This window comes from Zootoca vivipara, chromosome 6 (assembly GCF_965207765.1).
Source record: "Zootoca vivipara chromosome 6, rZooViv2.hap1.1, whole genome shotgun sequence".
Taxonomy (NCBI): Eukaryota; Metazoa; Chordata; class Lepidosauria; order Squamata; family Lacertidae; genus Zootoca; species Zootoca vivipara.
Window position 1 is genome coordinate 76,831,393 of NC_142589.1, and position 21,032 is coordinate 76,852,424.

At 51.0% G+C, this 21,032-nt stretch overlaps 1 protein-coding gene across 1 annotated transcript; it reads left to right on the forward strand.

Annotated features, from left to right (window-relative positions):
- The first annotated feature begins 4,659 nt into the window (after positions 1-4,659).
- LOC118087175 (gap junction delta-2 protein-like) lies at positions 4,660-19,757 on the forward strand. Its single transcript, XM_035119581.3, has 3 exons — positions 4,660-5,106; positions 12,623-13,079; positions 18,751-19,757. The coding sequence occupies exons 1-3, from the start codon at positions 5,036-5,038 to the stop codon at positions 19,111-19,113; spliced, it is 891 nt and encodes a 296-aa protein (XP_034975472.2). The 5' UTR covers positions 4,660-5,035; the 3' UTR covers positions 19,114-19,757.
- Positions 19,758-21,032: the final 1,275 nt, after the last annotated feature.

Sequence of the window (21,032 nt, forward strand, 5' to 3'; positions counted from 1 at the left end):
CGGGCAGAAGGCTTAAACTGTTTAGGTGGCGCAAATCAGGCTGCCAAGAAAGGCAGAGGAGCAGAGTCTGTAACAAAGTTGGCAATCTTATCTGTTTTCTGTTCTGTAACGTCAGTGCATACCGGCAAACGCTTTCTTGACATTCCTTGTGGAAATGACACCTCCCCGCCCCCCTGGCAACCTTCCCCAAACTGGTGCCCTTCAGATACTTTGCTGTTACTCTGGCTGGGGCTGATGGGAGTTTTAATTGAGAAAATTGGGAGGGTCGCAGGTTAAGGAAGCGAGGCTGCCCCAGAGGTATCTTCACTGTGATTCCCTAAGCGTTGTCAATGAAGGGGACCTTCTCAGTCGGTAGAGCATGAGACTCTTAATCTCAGGGTTGTGGGTTCGAGCCCCACATTGGGTCAAAGTTCCCTGCATTGCAGGGGGTTGGACTAGATGACCCTCGTGGTCCCTTCCAACTCTACGATTCTACGGGTTGAATTTGCCCCATCCAAAGGAGAAAGGAACAACCCTTCAGTTCCATCCACATCCACACACATTACAAACTTTGCAGAGTAATGAGGATCCCTTTGGTAAATCTGAACTAGTATACAGTTCATGTCTAAGGTCTTGCAAGCATTCACAGCTGAGCGTTTTTCAGCCTGCAAAATGATGGCAATGTCTCCGCAGCTGAGGCTACCAATGTTATTTACATTTGTAGAGGATTTTGTTTCATTTCCAAAACTCTGCTCACATTCCCCCACCCACAATATGATAGTGACCTAGATGATTGTGTTGGTGGCAGTGGGGAAGGCTTTCCTATAACATGAGCCTGGACTCACTCACTCGAGCTGCCTTTATTTCTTTCATTAACCCATTCCTCATCAGGAGGTACCTGTGTTCCACCTGTAGTTGCTTAGCGCTGGGAGAAATGCTCTCTGCACATGCCCAAAGACACCCTGCTGTTTCACATGTTCAGGGGCCGAGCCTTTGCATTCAAAACTTGTGTCAAACGAAGTCTTGACACTTTTCAGCCACCTATAACTGAAAGAGATTCGGGGTTAGCGGTTGCCCAACAGACCTGGGGGGGGGGGACACAGAAAATTTATTGGCATAAAATCTCCAGACATGGACAATCACGGTGATTTAATGCAGTGCTTTTTCCTGCCGCTGCAAAGATTTGTCAGTGGGATGGTAAGAAACTTGGCACACGACTGAAAGCCCAAAACAGCTGAGCCAAGAATGCAACTTGCAGGAAAATTCTGCTCCTAATGAGGATATGTGCAATTCTTCTTTATGCCACTGAGTGGAGCTGTGGGTATGGTTCTTGCCGAGCCAAAAGGACTGCATTCTTGGCATCTGCCCTCCAGGTGTTGTTGGACTACAATTCCCATAATCCTTCACCACTGGCCACGTGGAGCCCAACAGCTGCAGGAGGGCCCCAACACAAATGCATGGTGCAAAATTAAAAAGTGGGTTCCCAAATGCATGTTTGGGCTGAAGGTGGTCTGAAAAAGTCATTACTGCCGTATAAAGTTGTGGTCGTTTGCAAGATCTCCTTTTTTATAACTTGAATTCATTAGTTCAAGTTCTACCCTCCAGAGCAGGAGAAAACAAGCTAGCTCCATCTACCATGTGCCAGCCCTAGAGATATTTGAAGATGGCTATCATATCTCCTCTCAGTCTCCTCTTTTCCAGACTAAACAACTCCTTCAACTGTTACTCATAAGGCTAGGTTTCCAGACCCTTGATCATCTTGGTTTCCCTCGGCTCTGCCCACCTTCCAGTTTGTCAACATCCTCCTTAAATTGTGGTGGCCAGAACAGTACTCCCAAGTGTGGTCTGACCAAGGCAGAATAGAGTGATACTATTACTCCAAAGAATCTTATTGAGGAAGTAGGGTATGTTTAGCCTGGAAAAGAGGAGACTGAGAGGAGACATGACAGCCACCTTCAAATATCTCAAGGGCTATACCATGTACAGAAAAAGTGTGATGCTCCAATTCCAATTGTTGCTTCCGATGGAAGAACAATAATTGGATTACACTAGGGACCCAGGTGGCGCTGTGGGTTAAACCACTGAGCCTAGGGCTTGCTGATCAGAAGGTCGGCAGTTCGAATCCCTGTGACGGGGTGAGCTCCCTTTGCTTGGTCCCAGCTCCTGCCAACCTAGCAGTTCGAAAGCACGTCAAAATGCAAGTAGATAAATAGGAACCGCTACAGCGGGAAGGTAAACGGCGTTTCCATGTGCTGCTCTGGTTCGCCAGAAGTGGCTTTGTCATGCTAGCCACATGACCTGGAAACTATACGCCGGCTCCCTCAGCCAATAATGCGAGATGAGCGCGCAACCCCAGAGTCGGTCACGACTGGACCTAATGGTCAGGGGTCCCTTTACCTTTTTAGGTGCCACATGTCTTGCAGTCATTGCAATGCATTTATGTGCTATCTGAACATGTAACAAGTACAAAATAACTTTGCACGTGCCTCTTCCTTTGCTACGCAAAGGAATCTGCGTAGTGAAGAACCAGTGAAGAATCTGCGGCAGAATCTCTGGGACGGAAGGCAGGTTTTGCCTTCACAGCAAGAGTAGTAAATGGGAGCCATTCATTTATGCCTTTTCCCTTGGTGACACCTTGGGGGTGGGAGCTCAGCAAAACCTCCTTCCCCTGGTACTGAGAAAGAAGCCAGTTCCTACCTGCCTGCTCTCTATCCTGCCAAGCTCGGGAGCTTGGTCACGCCAAAGTGTGACTGATCTCTGGCACCCCGGATTTGACATGGGAGGTGGGTGTTCTGGGCTCAGGAAACTGGTCCTAGAGCCCAGCTCAAATCAAACCCTGGAGAATATCAGGCTTGGCCCATTGCAACAGCCTTCAGGCCAGGATCAGAGCCAGGGGATGCAATATTTTATGTTGCGAACCGCCCTGTGATCACAGAATCGTAGAGTTGGAAAAGACCTTGAAGGTAATTTAGTGCAACCCCCTGCAATGCAGGACTCTTGTTGCTCAACGTGGGGCTTGAACCCAGGACTCTGAGATTAAGAGTCTCCTGCTCTACGGACTGAGCTATCCCAGCTGTCATCTTTGGATGAAGGGCAGTACACAAATCTAATTAAAAATAAAAGGGAAGGAGAATGAGTAGCGGCAAAGGAGGGAAGCTGGACCTTGGCACAGTGGGCAGAAGGGGAGGGGTTTATTGCACACACTCACAGAGACAGAGAAAACTGTGGCTGCAGAATCCACTTTCTCCTCTCCTGTAATTAAGCCACGCACCGCGATCGGGACAGGATCGAGTCCTGGAGCCGCGGGGACGCTGGTTTCATGGAGTGGTCAAAAGCGAAATCCCTGGTGTCTGTGTGGGCAGAGTGGAGTGGGGGTGGGGTGGAGGGAGACCTTGCAACACAGCAGTGTCTCGGACACGCCGCAATTCTCTCGCCCTCTCAATACTGCAACACGTGTGTGCGTGTGTGTCTGCGCGCGCTTCCGCCACCTCCCTCCCCCCGGTGCAGATATCCTGCAACTCCGCGTCATCTGGAGGGGGGGGGCGCTTCCTTAACCACCCGGCAAGAACCCTGTGAGCTCTCCGTCTATCGCTCTCTGTGTGTTTGTGTGTGTTAAGAGACTGCAGCAATGAATGCAGCGGAAACACTGCAAGGTGTGCGTGCACGTGTGGGCGCGCGCGCGCAGCAATCGCAGCGCGTGCCATTGCATGCACGCCACAACATCCCTACACTAATCCTAATAGTGTAGTGGACACCCGCAGAAATGGGCTTTGAGAGGGTGCGAAGTAAAATATTTAAAGTTGGGTGGAGGAAGTTTCCAGCGCCTGGCCCTTTCGCCTCGCATCTCCACTACAGCAAACTTTCTCTCTCTTTAAAATTGAGGCTGGTCATGCTTCCACTTTATTACCTGCCCTTCACGCTGGGACCCCAGGGCGGGTTGCAACCTCAAAAATACAACCGTGGTTCATTCACGGGAGCAGTTGCCCCCCCCGCCCCCCTGCACGGGCCATGGACGGCCATGGAGTTGCAACAGCAGTAGGAACAGTGAGAAATTCGAAATTACACCGTGCGTAACAAACGCATAAGTTGGATGTGGTTACCCTATCGCCTGCGCGCGCGCATATGCAGCTCGTGAGAGAGCTATCCCTACTTACTAGATTCGCAGTATTCACAATTCTCTTGCTCCATGAGTTACACCGGCTGGGGAACCCAGGCTGCAGCCGGAGGACCCACCTCCTGCTCCCCCCTCTGCAAATCGGATCCACCCACGAGGTCCCGCCCCAGCAGCCTGCCCGAGACCCCCACCCCCACCCCACTAACCAGCTCGCCCTTCCCCGGACCCCCTGGAGCGGCAGCTTGGCGCCAGGCCACCCCAGCGCGCGCCCGTGTCCGGCGTGGTCTTCCCCGAGCCGGGGCTGTCCACCCCCACCAGCTGTTGCGGCGCAGCAAGATCGAGGCGTCGCCTCCCCGCAGAGTCATCTTCCTCTTCCTGCTCCGACCTCACCAGGGACTTGCTGCTTGCGCAGCCCTCGCGGTGGGCAGTTTCTTCCCCCTCCCTGGTGGTGGTGGGGGTGCACACCATCCACCACCACCCCTCCCCTCCCGCGCGCCCTCGTCCCTGCCTGCCTCCCTCCCGCGCGCCTGCCTGGCGCTTAATCCGCCTCTCCGCCCTTGACACGCGCGCCCAGGTGGCGGCAGGAGACGGAGCCGAGCGCGGCGCGCCGCAGAGAGGGAGAGAGAGGCTCCCCCGGTCCTCGGTGGCAGCATGAGCAGCAGCAGGGCACCGGGGGAGACGGTGGCGACGGCGGCCTCTTCCTCCTCTTGCTCTCCGCGTCCTCCTCGTCGCCCTGCTGCTCCGGATGCCCCCGCAGCCCGCTCCTCCTGCGCCGGGCGGGGCGCCGCTGCGCGCAGCTGATGGCGACGGCGGCGGGCCGGCTGTGAGCAGGGCGATCGCGGGCAGGACTCGGCGGACTAGGCGGGCGGTAGCGGCGGCGGCGGCGGCGACCATCCCTCGGCGGAGCCCTCGGATGCGGGGAGACCCGTGCAGCCCGGAGCGATGGGAGAGTGGACCATTTTGGAAAGGCTGCTGGAGGCTGCGGTGCAACAGCATTCCACCATGATAGGCAGGTGAGAGAGAGGGCGAGCCGCCAACAGGACTAGCCGCTTGGCGAGAGCGACGGGGCAAGGAGAGAGAGAGAGAGTGCTGGGCAGGGGCGAAGGGAAGAACGGACGACCCGGCAGGATCTGCCCCGCGCGTAAAGTTGGGAAGGTGGCTCGGTTAGGGGTGGGAGCCCAGACGCCTGAGTCCCAGAGGGAGGGTCTCAGGTGTGGGCTTCTGCAGAGCCAAGGTAGGGGGCATGTCCGGCAGGGGCGGCTGGCCATTGTAGGGGCCTCGGGGCAATAACAGAAGCTGTAGGGGTTGAACTGGCGCCGTTGGCCACAGCTGCTGCTGCTTCGCCTCCCTGGGTGCCCAACTGGGCCTGCCGTCCCCGGTTCGTTCTCTCCGAGGAAGGGATCTGGTCTGGGAAGACCTTTTTCAGGAGTCCTTGTCTTGGCGAGAGTCCGGCTGGTGCGTTTTTGCGCGGAGGGTAGAAGCGCCGCGTCAGGTTGCCCCCCGGAGAGCTGGTGCGGCTTGCCGGAGCCGGAAGGAGGCTCTCTGCGCTTCCTCGCCGCCGGGTCCCCTTCCCTTCCAGCGCGCGGTCCTCCCGGGGGCAAGTGGCGCAGGGATTCCCCACCGTCGGGTCGCCGAAGAACCCTGCAGCGCCGGAAAGGCTTCGCACAGAGTTCCCCCAGACTTAATCGTTGCTTCTCTCAGATGCAGGGTGGGCCATATGTGTATTAAAGTCAGAAAGAACTATGCACCGAGTCGGGTCCATCTAGTTCAATATTGCCTACACACTTTGGGCAGGGGCTCTCCAAGGTTTCACGCACGGAGATGCCGGGGGGATTGAACCTACGACCTTCTGCATGCCAAACAGGCGTCCAACCCTTGAGCTACAGCCCTTTTCCAGAGGTGCATATATTCTTTCCCTCTGCACCCCTCTGTACAGTATTGGAAAGCTTATGCCAAACATACGATCTAAAGCAGAATCACCCAGCCAGCCAGATTGGCGGTCTGCGATGGGGGAGCAGAAGAGGGGAAGTTCCTACAGATGGGAATGGGGTTTGCCAAATCTGGAAGCCTTATCCCTTTCAGCCAAGGAGGAAAATTATGGGCAGGGGGGTTCTTTCAACTTGAACCAAGGGTGGTTGGACCCGAGACATGGCATTGCTCGAGACGTAATGTGACACAGCAGAAAGGTCCCTGCTCCAAGGAGACTGCAATCTATAAGTTTCGACAGCAGCGGGAGATTCAGCAGAAAGAGGGGTGGGAGAGGCAGGTGTGACTGGAACTATAGACCCACAGAGGTGTACGTGGGGATGGACAGAAAGGCGGGCAAAAGGTAAATGGGCATGTGCAGAGTGTTTGCGACCCGCAGCGAAGCAGCTGCAACGAACCCGCTTCCCAGCCACATCTAGGATGCTCCATCAGAGGGCTAAACCTCAGATAGGTTTATCTCTTGAGAAACCAAACAATACACAGAGTCTGTAAATGAGGAGAGGACTGGCCAAAAAACGAAAAAAAGACAAATGAAAAGAAAGCGTGTGTGAAAGAACAAAGAGACAACAGGTTTCTGGCAGGCTGGAAATCGCCTCCTTCCAATAACTCCGGGGGCCTGCCAGATCCTGCAGGACTACACGACACCCCCCCCCCGGTCACGCCTGCTAGGTGGGCTGGAGGGCCAAAGGGTGCCCACCTCTGTTTTAAGGGATATTTGGGGTGGCCTCATGAAGCCACTGTATCTCCCTAATCTGACCACTTCCCTCCACTGCTGTCTTATTTGATCCTCTCTCCATCACCCTTCGTCTCCCTTCTTATGCGGGGTTGGGGTGGCAATGGGAGTGCCAAAAATAAGATGTAGCCATAAAATAAGACATAGCAGGATTTTTAAGCATTCAAGGAATATAAGCCATACCCCGAAAATAAGACATAGTGATAGGCGCAGCAGCAATGCCGGCTGCAGCAGGAGGAAGAAAAAAATAAGACACCCCCTGAAAATAAGCCATAGTGGGGGGTTTTTTTTGAGGAAAAATAAATATAAGACGGTGTCTTATTTTTGGAGAAACACAGGTGGTAATAGCACAGGGATCATCTCACAAGAGAGGCAGCCCATGGTTTGGGGAGGGCATCATGGACAGAAGCTCAGTCCACTCAAGTGTCTTTGTAAGCAAAGGCTACACACTGAGAGCCAGTGTGGTATCATGGTTAGAGTGCTGGACTTTGACCTGGGAGACCAGGGTTTGAATCCCCACTCGCACAAAGCTCACTGGGTGTGACCTTGGGAGCCAGTCGCTGCCTTTCAGCCTAACCTACCTCACAGGGTTGTTGTGAGGATTAGAGGAGGATGAGGAGGGGGAGAAGCATGTATGTACACCACCCTGAGCTCCTTGGAGGAAAAAGGTGGGGGATATAAATGTAGCAGAAACAAAGAAAGAATGAGAGGTGGGGAAGAGAGAGCCTGGCAGGTGAGCAGTTGGGACTGTGTGGGTGGATGGAGGATGTAATTAATGGGAATTAAGAGGTGGGGGGGTAGGTGGGAAGGGCTTGGACAGCTTGGTGCTGAGATGAAGCATAAGCAGGGAGGTGAAAGAAGAAAGGGCAACACATCCTTTCTTCAGCACCCAGGAGACTGGCTCAGATAAGTGGTCCATCCATCTCAGCATCCTGTCTCCAAGGGCAACCAACCCAAGATGATGCAGAAGAGGCCACTGGGATGTCCTAGATAAAGTCCCTTCAACCACCTATTCAGTTTAAACTTCTGCTTTTGGTGTCTTTGGGCTTTAAATTTTCTTGTCTCCCTTTTGCCCTCCTGTGTGCTCTCTTCATTCCTCACATACCCCAAGATTTGATGTCCTGATGCTTTTTGTCCCTTCACATCTTCTGCTTTCCCCCTGTGGAATGAAGCCTTCCTCCTAACAGCCTGCATCACCCAGCCTCTTCCCATCTTGAAGTGGTGCCTGCCAACCCATCTTTCTGAAAAAGCGGTCTATAATACATATATGGAGGAGAAGGGGAAGAAATGTCAATGGCTGGGTCAAAAGGTCGCTAAATACGAGGTATACTGCCTGTGATCTTTCTGTGCAAAGCCCAAATAAACACAAGGCGGGCGCCATGAACCTCTGTTCGCAACAGTGGTCAGTGGTGACAACGCCGTCTTTCTCGCTTTGCTGAGCTCACTCAACACTAGTGGGAAAGAAAACCTTAACTCTCAAACAAATCCATTTGAACTTTTTTAATACGTCGTCGCTCAGCAGCTTCCTTTGCAAATATTTTTGTTGTGAGTGATGAATCATAGCATCACAGGGTCAGAAGGGACCCTGAAGGATTATCTAGCCCAACCCTCTGCAATGCAGGAATATGCAGCTGTCCCTTACGGGGATCGAACCTGTGACCTTGGCGCTATCAGCACCATGTGCTAACCGTGAGCAGGGCTTGACCAAGGTTTGCTTTTTGATCATTTTAGCTGCCCTCGTGGACCTGGTACCATCCAGATATTTTGGACTACAGCTTCTGGCACCGGCTGGGGCTGATGGGAGTTGTAGTCCAAAACATCTCGAGGGTACCAGGTGGGTGGAAAAAAACCAATAATATAATGGTTATCTGTGAGAACCCTGGCCCATCAAACTCATTCTCTCTTGGCGCTCTCTCTCTCTCTCTCTCTCTCTCTCTCTCTCTCTCTCTCTCTCTCTCTCTCGTGTGTGTGTGTGTGTGTGTGTGTAAGGGGGCATTTTAGCAAACTGCTACTCCTGCCAGACTTTGCCTTTATAAGATATGCAAGCTGAGAAGGCTAAATGATCCCCCCAAAAAAAGATGTGGCTGGGTGTGCCCCAAACTGAGTTCCCCCCCTTTCCTTCCTCAGTTCAGACCAAGAGGACTTTCAATCAAAACGTCATATTGTTAGCACACAAGAGCCAGGACTCAGACGCACACGCAGGATCCAGCCCACACAACAAATTCCCAGTGCGAAATGAAAACTAGAAATAGGAGTAGATAGATGGAAAAGGGAAACAAACACGGAATTCTGTGCCCTTAAATGTGTTTTGACCTTGAGAGCCTAGGCTATGCACCTCAACATTTGTGCATCCCCTGCCATTTCCATTCCTAGTCTATGAAGATCTCCCCTCCCCATTCTTGGAGGAGACACAAATTACCCAAGGCTTAAATCTTAGAAGCAGGGGTGCACCATTTCTGAAAGAAGAGAGGGAGAGACATAGGGCCTCCATCCTGCCTGCAAGTCATACTGCTGGTTTTGGTAAACAGACAAGAATTGATAGAACTACCCGGTCTTGAGACAGAGACACTTTGCATGTGCTCAGAGGCATGACGGCACAGGAAATAGCTTCTGGGGCAGAACCCTTCCTCGGATGTAAATATCAGACAGGAACAGTGCTGTTCTTGCGAATGCAGCTGAACGGGATACAAAGGCCTCCCAAAGGAGGCTTGCCTAGTGCCTACATTGCAAGGTTCGCCCAGGCATTTTAAACGGTCCAAGGCTTAGTCTTATTGCTAATTATTGTGCTTGACTGTTGTTACATAGGAACATTGAAAGCTGCCTTAGACTGAGTCAGGCCACTGGGCCCATCTCGCTCAATATTGTCTACACTGACTGGCAGTTGCTCTCCAGGCTTTCAGGCCAGAGTCTTCTCCTATCTGGAGAATGAACCTGGGACCTTCTGTATCCAAATCAGGTGGTCTCTCACCAAGCAACAATACAGATGGAATGTACACCACCCTGAAACCCAGTAGGACAAATGTTTGTTTGAATGAATGGATGGATGGATGGATGAAACCTGTGTTGTCACATTTTATTTGTGTGTTTTATATAGATTTTGTAAATGGGAGAATGCAGACTTTTCAATGGATGTACAGTGGTACCTCGGGTTACAAACACCTCAGGTTACAAACACTTTGGGTTACAGACTATGCTAACCTGGAAGTAGTACCTCGGGTTAAGAACTTTACCTCAGGATGAGAACAGAAATCGTGCGGCGGTGGCGGCAGCCCCCATTAGCTAAAGTGGTACCTCAGGTTAAGAACGGTTTCAGGTTAAGAACGGACCTCTGGAATGAATTAAGTCCGTAACCAGAGGTACCACTGTAACTGCACTTCACCCTGACACCAAGGTTGCAGCAACTTAGCTTTGCCTAGCAGTGGAACCGCAAGATCCAAAGAAAAGGGTACGGACCTGTGAATCATAGAATTGTGGCGTTGGAAGGGGCCACGAGGGTCATCTAGTCCAAGGGAAGCTTTTAATGTTTGATGGACTGTATTTTAATATTTTGTTGGAAGCCGCCCAAAGTGGCTGGGGAAACCCAGCCAGATGGGAGGGGTATAAATAAATTATTATTATTATTATTATTATTATTATTATTATTATCCGCCGCAATGCATGAATCTCAGCTAAAGCATCCATGGCAGATGGCCATCCAACCTCTGCTTTAAAACCTCCAAGGAAGGAGAGTCCCCAACCTCCCGAGGGAGACCGCTCCGCTGTCCAACAGCTCTTATCATCAGAAAGTTTTTCCTGATGTTCAGAATCTCCTTTCTGGGGGGGGGGAGAATTATCCTGTGTTGCATTCTAAATTGCAAACTCCTTGGTGCAGGGACCCCCCTTCATATGCTTTGCATAGCACTCTTTCATGTTGATGCCGTATTATCTGTTGGTTTCCCTCTTGCCTTTTGGGCCAGGAAACTGGAAAGCATATTGCTATCCCTTCCAGTTCTACTTTTCTCACGATCCTCTGGACAGGCGGTCTGAACTGTGAGCATCGCTCTGCTCCTGCCTGACTGAGAGCCACAAAATCCAGCTACCTGGGCTGCCCAAATAGTCTCTGATCCATCTTCCTACCCTTTCAGAATGTAATCGCCCTCTCTGCATTTTGTTTTTGCGCTCCGATCATTCTTTGTGCCAAATGCCGGTGTTTTCTCATTCATCTTCCTTACCAGTGCTCTTGGCAAAACTCTGCATCCTGTCCTTAGGTTTAATTTCACCCTCCCTTCTCCCCCTCCTCGATATTGCAGCTCCGACGGGAATTGCGGAGTTGGCGAAAAGCAACTTCTGTTCTCCCCCTCCTCCCCTCCCCTGAAGTGCGCAAATGGACTCACTTGCTAGATTTTGCGTCGCTGCAGAAACCCAAGTCTCCCTCGTGCCCTTGAAGCTCTCCTGGGTATATACTCTCCCAAACTGTCTCTACTGCGTGCATACCTGACAGTGCAGTCCTATATACGTCCACTCAAAAGTTAAGCCCCACTGGCTCTCAGGTAAATGGGTATCAGGCTTCACCTGCAATGTTGCTTTCAGTTTTCTCTGCCCATGCAATGAAATCTGAATTCATTTGCGGAGAAAGAAGAGGAGGAGGAGTCTGGTTTTGATATCCCGCTTTATCACTACCCTAAGGAGTCTCAAAGCGGCCAACATTCTCCTTTCCCCTCCTCCCCCACAACAAACACTCTGTGAGGTGAGTGGGGCTGAGAGACTTCAGAGAAGTATGACTAGCCCAAGGTCACCCAGCAGCTGCATGTGGAGGAGCGGGGAAGCGAACCCGGTTCACCAGATTACGAGTCTACCACTCTTAACCACTACACCACACTGGCGATTCCTCTTAACTTGCAGTGGAATGGCGCTCTTGGAAGCCCTTTTGCTTTCATCCGGCATCTCGGCTGTTTCCCAAGAGGTCCTCCGAGGAAGCCCCCAACTCCCTGGCTCCATAAATTTAAGACTTTCCCTAAAGAATTCTGAGAAATGTAGTTTGTTAAAGGGTGCTGGGAATTATAGCCCTGTGAGGGTTAAACCATAGCTCCCACTATCTATCTATCTGTCTGTATCTATCTATGCAGTGGTACCTCAGAAGTCAAACAGAATCCAGTCCGTTCAACTTCCAAAACGTTCAGAAACCAAAACACAGCTTCCGATTGGCTGCAGGAACTCCTGCAGCCAATTGGAAGCCCCACTGGACGTTCGGGTTCCAAAGAACCTTTGCAAACCAGAACACTGACTTCTGGATTTGCGGCATTTGGGAGCCAAAATGTTTGCTGGGAGCCAAAAGGTGTTCTGGATCCAAGGTAAGACTGTGTTGGGGGGGGGGTGCCATGTTCTTGAGATGTGTGGCACTTATACAGCTACAATCCCAGAGGCTCTCCTTCAAAAAAATTTGTGTGTGTGTCTTCTAAAAGTCAGATAGTTGTTTATTTCCTTGACATCTGACGGGAGGGCATTCCACAAGGCGGGCGCCACTACTGAGAAGGCCCTCTGCCTGGTTCCCTGTAGCTTCACTTCTCACAGCGAGGGAACTGCTTAAAGGCCCTTAGCACTGGACCTCAGTGTCCGGGCAGAATGATGGGGGTGGAGACGCTCCTTCAGGTATACTGGGCCGTTGAGGCTGTTTAGGGGTTTAAAGGTCAGCACCAAGACTTTGAAATGTGCTTGGAAACTGGGAGCCGATGTAGATATTTCAGGACCTGTGTTATATGGTCACAGTGGCCACCCCCAGTCTCCTTTAATATCTCCCTCTGCTCTGCTCTCCTCTCCTGCCGTCCCGCCAGGATCCTGCTGACAGTGGTGGTGATCTTCCGCATCCTGATTGTGGCCATCGTGGGAGAGACGGTTTACGAGGACGAGCAGACGATGTTCATGTGCAACACCCTGCAGCCCGGGTGCAACCAGGCCTGCTACGACAAGGCCTTCCCCATCTCGCACATCCGCTACTGGGTGTTCCAGATCATCCTGGTCTGCACGCCCAGCCTCTGCTTCATCACCTACTCCGTGCACCAGTCGGCCAAGCAGAGGGACCGCCGCTACTCCTTCCTCTACCCACTGCTGGAGAAGGACGGCAGGAAGGTGAAGAACGTCAACGGCATCCTGGTGCAGAACCCAGACGGCTCCTCCAAGGAGGAACCCGACTGTCTGGAGGTGAAGGAGATCCCCAGCGCCCCCATGCGGCCCCCCAAGAGCTCCAAGGTCAAGCGACAGGAAGGCATCTCCCGCTTCTACATCATCCAGGTCAGTCAGGGCGCTAGAGGGGCCCCCCTTTGCTTGCTGCACGCCCAACCCCTCCCTAAGATGGGGTGGGGTGCGGGGACTAACTCAACAACTCGAGAAAAGGCCAAGAGGTTGCAGGGAGGAGCCTTGCATGAGCCCGTTGCGTGGTGCGGTGGCAAGTGAGGCCAATGCTATTCCAGGTTGTTTCAGCATGGCCTTGCACAATCTGGCAAAATGCGCCCCACCCAGCAGTCTATCCCCTTAGATGGCAGGCAGAATTGTGTGCGCCGCGTGAGCCTACCCCATGCCCCCTGTGCCAGTCTAGCGCAATGGCAGAGACGGCCCCCAACATCAGCGTGAGGGGGCAGAACTGGTGGCTACTGGTAGCCCCCTCTCTCCTCCATTAATTTGTCTGGTCCTCTTTTGGAGCCATCCGGGCTGGTGGCGATCGCTGCCTCTGGTGGCAGTGAGTTCCATAGTTCAACTCTGCTCCACATGAAGAAGTACTTCCTGATGGTAGAACTGTTAGAGCCGTTTGACAGTGGAACGGACGCCCTCAGAAGGTGGCGGACTCAGCTTCGCGTAGGTTTCTAAACAGAGGCTGGTGGCCATCCATTGGGGATTATTTAGCTATGATTCCTGCATTCCAGGGGGTGGGACTAGATGACCCGGGGGGGGTTCCTTCCTAGCAGCTCTACAATTCTATGAGAAGACAGGCTTTGAGGCATGTGGGCAAACTGCCTGTCTCCAATTTTAGGTGGAAGATAATAGTAATTTAATAATTGTAATATTGATACCCCGCCCATCTGGCTGGGTGTGACGAGCAGGATTTCTAATTGTCCAAGGGTGAGCCAGGGATTGGGGGACAAAGGGGTTTCCCCCTTCCTTGGAAACGGTAGAAATATATATAGCCTCATGCAAACGGAACAAGAAGAGAGGGCAACTTCGGCATTTGGGTTGCAGAATGCAGATCCTTTTCCTAAGTGGAGAGAATGTGCAGCCCTGACTCTAAGCGTCGTCCCGATCTTCCTTCCCAGCAGCCTACGCGAGAGAAAAGGGCACGAGGGTCTGGCGGCAACACGGTGACCATCTGTTTTATTTATAGACGCGCGGGGCGAGAACGAGCATAGAAGAGAGGCAGCGTTGGCAGCAGGCAGGAGTGGCGCTGAGGCTTCAGGCTGTGGCAGCACCACCTGGAGAAATCCAGCCACCTCTGACACTTCACCCATGTGTCTTTCCAGTGCCCCAGACAGCTCCCATGCTGTCCGGCTCTGGTGGGGCCTGTCAATGACCAGTTTGGATTCTCTGGGATGGGGTGAGGGGGTCTGGTTAGCAGTAAGGATAGGGCTAAGAGCAGGCACTCACACCACATGATTCAGGCTGATTTTGGCTAGGGTGCGGATTCAGCCTGCAGCCCAGTTGGGTGGAAGCAGCCCCAAATTTTTGTGGGTTGGGCTGCCAGGGGGTGGGGTGCCTGGCAGGGAACGTACCAGTGAAGTGGTTCCCAAGCTTTTTTTGTTGGGGGGGGGGCTGCCACCCGCTTGGTTCCATAACCTCATCTCCATAACCTCATCTCCCTGCCCTGTAAAAAGCATGACGGCGGTTTGCACAACTCGCTAAGGAAGACAATAACGCAATGAAATTCAAAAAGGCAAAGCTCAGTTGTACATTTATTCAGAATCCTATTGAAACGATTTAGTCTAATTAACCAACTCAACAAATGATGAACTTGATGCGGCAATACCAACTTTTCAAACTGGGATTGTCATTTAGTGGCCTCGGCCCAGTATACCTGAAGAAGGGTCTCCACCCCCATCGTTCGGCCTGGACACTGAGATCCAGCGCAGAGGGCCTTCTGGCGATTCCCTCATTGCGAGAAGTGAGGTTACAGGGAACCAGACAGAGGGCCTTCTCAGTGGTGGCGCCCTCCCTGTGGAACGCCCTCCCACCAGATGTCAAGGAAATAAGCAGCTATCCTGTTTTTAAAAGACATCTGAAGACAGCCGTTTAGGGAGGTTTTTAATATTTAATGCTGTATTGTTTTTAACACTCAATTGGGAGCCGCCCAGAGTGGCTGGGGAAACTCAGCCAGATGGGCGGGGTTTAAATAAATAAATAAAAATAATAAGAAAGGTGATGCAGTTCCCCCTCCTGTCTTTTAAATACCAGCGTTTCTCAAACTTGGGTCTCCCACTGTTTTTGGACTATAATTCCCAGAATCCCTAGCTAGTAGGACCAGAGGTCAAGGATGATGGGAACTGTAGTTCGAAAACAGGAGGGCACCCAAGTTTGAGAAACTGGTTTTTAAAGTAAATATTAGCCCCGCCCCACATTGATTTGGAGCTGGAGCTGGGTCGGGCGTCCTTTGGATTTGGGGCAGGTGTGTGCAGAGAGGGTCCCCCACTGCACACAGCCGGGCAGATATATTGAAAGCAGGCAACAGAGAAGACCAAGTCAAAGTTAGAAGCAGAAAACAGGAACGCTGCAGGATCTGGAGCTGCAGGACCAAGGTCAGTTCCAGCTGAAGCTGCTGGCCCATTCAATAACCCAAATTCTGCTGCTGGGCTTAAAAGGGCATCTTTTTTCATTTTAGAGCCCTTGGCCCCCAACCCTGCTCTGTGCCCTCTAGGGCTCTGTTTCTCAAAATCAGATCTCCAGTTGCTGTTGGGCTACAACTCCCATCATCCAGCAGACTGTTCAAAACCGAGCCTGGGACCCTAGGTGTACCGATTCCACCTGGTGACACCTGTATGCGGTTCAGGCCTCCTAAGTTTCAATTGGGCCAAAGTGTGCCCTTGAATGCTCTCCCTTGCATGGAGCTGTTGGGCTTAATCCTCTTTGGACTAGGGTTTGCCTGAACTTTTGGGGGAAGCAGCGTGGGAAGATCTGCTCTCTGGTGTAGGCTTCTGAGTCACTTCCCTTTCAGCTCGCAGCCACCCAACGTCCCACCGTGCCTGACTTGCTTTTTCTCCCTCCCTCGTTCTGTCTCTCACTCTTTATTTTTTTTTTTTTACCATAATTTTTATTGTTTCTTCATAAATAAACATAATCAAATATTCTTACATAATCACAACTTAAATTAAAAAGTATATCCCTGATTATATCTTTTTAGGGATATCTCCTTTAGTTACAACCTATTTTACATTTGTTCTGCCGAACACGGCTTCCCCTTTCTCCCATCTTTGGTTTTATTAATCATGTTTTTACAACTTGCGCTCATATAAAACAGAATCTTGTTAGTGTTCTTACATCTTATCATCTCCTATGTAATCTCCATTATTTACAGATGCAGGTATCATGAAGTCACAAAAGATACAATTGGTGTTTCGCAGTATGTTTTAAGATATTCCGTAAATTTTTCCCATTCTTTCTCGGTTTTCTGATCTTTTTGGTCCCTTACTCTTCCAGTCAGTTTAGCTAGCTCTATATATTCTACCATTTTCTCTTTCCAGTCCACTATTGATGGTACCATAGTGGATTTCCATTTCTGGGCTAGGAGCACCCTGGCTGCTGTGGTGGCATACATAAATATTCTTACATCTTCTTTTCTTATTTCCTTCCCAATTAAGCCTAACAAACATAATTCAGGTTTCTTTGGGAATGTGTATTTTAACATTTTTTTTAATTCATTATAAATCGCCTCCCAAAAGGGTTTGATTATTTTGCATTGCCACCACATGTGATATATTTCTCCAACCTCCTCCCCGCACTTCCAGCATTTCCTGTCCTGTTTCTTATAAATTCTCGCTAGCTTAACTGGGGTCAGATACCAACGGTACATAAGTTTCATAATGTTTTCTTTTAGTATCGTACACGCGGTGAACTTAATATTAGAATTCCATAATTTTAACCAGAGATCAATTTCTATGTTGTGACCGATGTCCCTTGCCCATTTGATCATGACGTCTTTTGTCTCTTCATCCTTGGTGTTCCATTCGAGAATAAATTCGTACATATGTGACAACATCTTTTTGTTTCCTTCCACAATTTCTACTTGAAATTTAGATTTCTCCCTTTCAAAACCGTTCCTCCTATTATCTTCCTTGAATAAGTCCGCGACCTGGTAGTACTGTAACCAGCTGGTCATTTTAGGTTTTAATTGATCATATGATCTGATTTTCCAGCCTTCCTCTGATCTTATTATTATGTCACCATATGTTAACCAATTAGTTTCCATATTTTTTTTCTTGACTGTCAAGGCTTCAGTTGGTGATAACCACAGAGGGGTCTTTCTTTCTAGTAAGTTTCTATACCTTTCCCATACTTCATAGATGGGCTTTATGAATACGTGTGATAAAAATCCTTTGTGCACTTTTACCTTATTGTACCACAGGTACGAGTGCCACCCGAACCTGTTCTTGAAGCCTTCCAGGTCTAGTAAGTCAACATCTTTTAAGGCCATCCATTCCCTAGCCCAGACTAGACAGGCAGCCTCATAATATGTTTTTAAGTCTGGCAGGGCAAAGCCACCCCGTTCTTTTTTGTCTATTAACAATTTGTGCTTTATCCTTGGGGGCTTTCCCTGCCATACAAATCTTGAAATCTTTCTCCTCCATTGATCGAGGCAGCCTGTCCCTTTAACTACCGGGAGTGTTTGGAAAAGGAAAAGCATCCTCGGGAGTAAATTCATCTTTATTGTGGCTATTCGGCCACATAATGACAAATTTAGGTTTTTCCATTTTTCTAAGTCCTTTTCTATATCCTTCCAAGTTGTTTCGTAGTTGTCGTTAAATAAGTTGATATTTTTGGGTGATATCCATATCCCTAGATATTTTATTTTTTTGACTGCCATTATGCCATATTCGTTCTGTAGTTCCACTATCTCCTGTTTACTTAAATTTTTGACCAACATTTTAGTTTTTCCAGTGTTCAGCCTAAAGCCGGCAAGCGTACCGAATTCCTTTATTTCTTTTAGAGCTTCTTTAATGCTGTCCTGCGGGTCCTCTAACATTAGAACCAAGTCGTCCGCATTAGAACCAAGTCGTCTCTCACTCTTTATTGACTGTAGTTTGAACAAAGGAGCTAACGCCTTCCACCAAACATAAGGCAGCAGATGAGTGCAAAAAAGTTTTTTAAAAAGTAATAAGCCAAACAATGGGGCCCTGGTAGCAATTGAGGAACAATATTGCTGATTGATGATGCAAAGTTAGCACACAGCTGGAAGCCAAGCCCTTGTGGGTCCTTGCTGGGGGAGCAGCCTTGCCTTGTCGCTCTCACAAACAGAGACACTTGGTATGGAAAACTCAGGAAGAAGTGAATATTCGGGTAGGGAAGGGTTCTCCAGTTCTAGCTAACTACCTTGGCTCTCAGCACATACAGATCCAAAGGCCGGTCCCTCCCAAGAGGACCAGGAGGAGACAGGGAGTGAAAGCTGAGATCGCAGGAAAGGTCAGCAGGGGAAGTTTGGAGGTTCCTTACTCTGTCCGCTTCGACCCCCCCTGCACACCTCTCTCAGCATGCTGATTTGCATCCAGCAAATATCAGCCACTGAGTCATTATTTACAAATAAAAAATGAGGGCCTATAGAGGAAAGGGAATCTGTGGCTTCCTGGATATTGCTGGGCCTCCAGTTCCCATCAGCCTCTGCCAGGGCAGTCAGTGGTGAGGGATGATGGGAGTTGTAGTTCAGTAGCAGCTGGAGGTAGAGGCCGCACTCTGCCAACCCCTGACCTTTTCTCCCCCACTGCTTTAGGTGGTTTTCCGCAATGCCTTGGAGATTGGCTTCCTGGCAGGACAGTACTTCTTGTACGGCTTCAACGTGCCGGCCATTTTCGAGTGCGACCGCTACCCATGCGTCAAGGAGGTGGAGTGCTACGTGTCGCGGCCCACGGAGAAGACCGTCTTCCTCGTCTTCATGTTCGCCGTGAGCGGGATCTGCGTCCTCCTCAACCTGGCCGAGCTCAACCACCTCGGCTGGCGCAAGATCAAGACCGCCATCCGAGGGGTGCAGGCCAGGCGGAAATCCATCTGCGAGGTGCGAAAGAAGGACCTCTCCTCGCTGGCCCAAGTGCCTACGCTCGGACGGACGCAGTCGAGTGAGTCCGCCTACGTCTGAGCGCTCCCGATCCTGTTTGGTTGGGGCGGGGATCGGGGCCTCGGTGGGTCTGACATCGCCCACGCAGCAAGGAGAACGCCATCTGCTGAGCTGACCGCAATACCTCCCAGGTTAACCATGCAATATTCTGTGGGTGCTTTCAAAAACAAAAACACCCTCCTCGCTTTCAGAGGACGGGGCCTCATGTTCACTTTAAGGGCTGATTAGGGAAACCCAGCCCCTCAGGAGCCATGGGGCAGGAGCAAGGGGGAGGGAAATGGAGGAAGAGGCTTGCTTCCCCTTCCTCCTAGCGCTGGCTCCCATCGAATTATTTTCTCTTCTCTACACTTAACTAATGGTGCAAGCAAAACGGTGCGGTTTGTGGAAACTTGTGCCTACGACTCCTTTTTACGGACAGGTGATGAAAACGCATGAATCGGCGGTGGGTGGGGAGGCTTGGGGGGGGGGAAACGTTGCTTGCGTGCGTGTATTTTTAAAAGGAAGCAACAAGAGAAAGACAAGAGAGAGGGGCGAGGGGCTTTCCCCTCATGCACGACCGGCTCTCTCTCTCTCATCTGCCGTGATGTAAATAGTGAACGAGCAAATGTGATTTTATATAAAAAGATAAGGTATGCAATAAAAAGAACCCCATTTTCTTCATTGTTTTTCCTGGCAGCCTCTCTGTTGGTGCTGGGGGAATTGGTGGCGATGGTGTTGGGGGGATGGATGGGTCAGGTTGATGTCTGTGCGTGCTCTATAAATCCCAAGGGTATGGGGAGAAGACCAGATCACATTCTGTCCCAGGCGAGGCTTGTGGGGGGGCGCAGTTTTGTTTGTTTTTCAACTGACTTTCTTCCGGGCTTTCAAGAGCACTTGGGCATGTGGAAGCAAAGTAGATGCAAGTTTCCCTCTGCTGTCTCTCCACGAGAAATGAATTTGCACTGGCTTGATTTCTGCAGGTCAGGCTGCTGTTAAAATGGAGTTGGAAAAAGCCTGCTCAAAACAGCAGCAGGCGCCTCGTCCTAGCCACTGCCAACTCCTGCCTCCATCACTCTGACTGTGGGCACCTCTCCAGCCTCTGTTCCTTCTTCCTCTGGTGCATCTTTCCCAAGGCCATCCTGCTGTGGACGGCAGCAGCGTGGGGGTGTGTGTGTCTCTGACTGCCTGGGCCCAAGACGCAGAGCAAAGCGAGGCTCCCCCCTCTCCTTCCCCGCACATTTACACAGACCCCTCCCAGCCCAGTTGGCAGCAGCCTCTCATCCCTTAATCTGCTCTCTAATAGGTCTAAAGCGGAGAAGGGGGTTAACTGGGCACCATCTGGCTTAGCCTGAGCGAAGGCCCAAGATCTCGTAGTGCAAAAGAGGCCTGCGAGGTGATCGGGGAGAACCAGAGTCCCTTCCTGCCCCACAGGCTATGGGGAGGACGGATGTTGTGTTTCCTGACTCCCCTTCCTGCTTCCCAAGAGCAAGGGGGAAGACGGAACCGGACGCAGTCTCCTTCTCGTTTACTAATCCCCGTCCCTCCTACCGCCGGTCTCCCGTTGTCCCCATCCCCTAAGCGGCTCTTGTGCAGCCCCTCCGCCCAGACCCCCCTCTGCCCCCTGCGGTGCACTTAGAGAGCCTAAACCCCATCTAAGCCTCTTTGGTGTCCCAACCAGATGAGCAAAGGAGTTCAGGCAAAAAAGAGAGAGAGAGAAGGAGCTTACTAGAGTGGAGAACTGGATGTCTCCGTCTGCCCAAGGTGGGGCACAGCATTGAAATTGGGGGTGGCTCTCAGGCACAACCCACGTTTGCCCTTTGCTCCTTAAGCTCCCTCTCCGCTGTGGAGACAGAGAGTCAGGGCACCTCACTCAGCATTGCCAGCACGGACGCCAGGGTTTCACGCAGGGAGTCTCTACCTGGGGTTGCTGAAGAATGCCTCTGGGATCTTCTCCTGCAAAG

What these genes read in the sequence shown, in the direction of transcription:
- LOC118087175 (XM_035119581.3), top strand. Translation starts at nt 5,036, where the DNA reads ATGGGAGAGTGGACCATTTTGGAAAGGCTGCTGGAGGCTGCGGTGCAA. An exon ending in CATTCCACCATGATAGGCAG is followed by an intron (nt 5,107 to 12,622) that starts GTGAGAGAGAGG and finishes CCGTCCCGCCAG; the next exon opens with GATCCTGCTGACAGTGGTGG. An exon ending in CCCGCTTCTACATCATCCAG is followed by an intron (nt 13,080 to 18,750) that starts GTCAGTCAGGGC and finishes CCACTGCTTTAG; the next exon opens with GTGGTTTTCCGCAATGCCTT.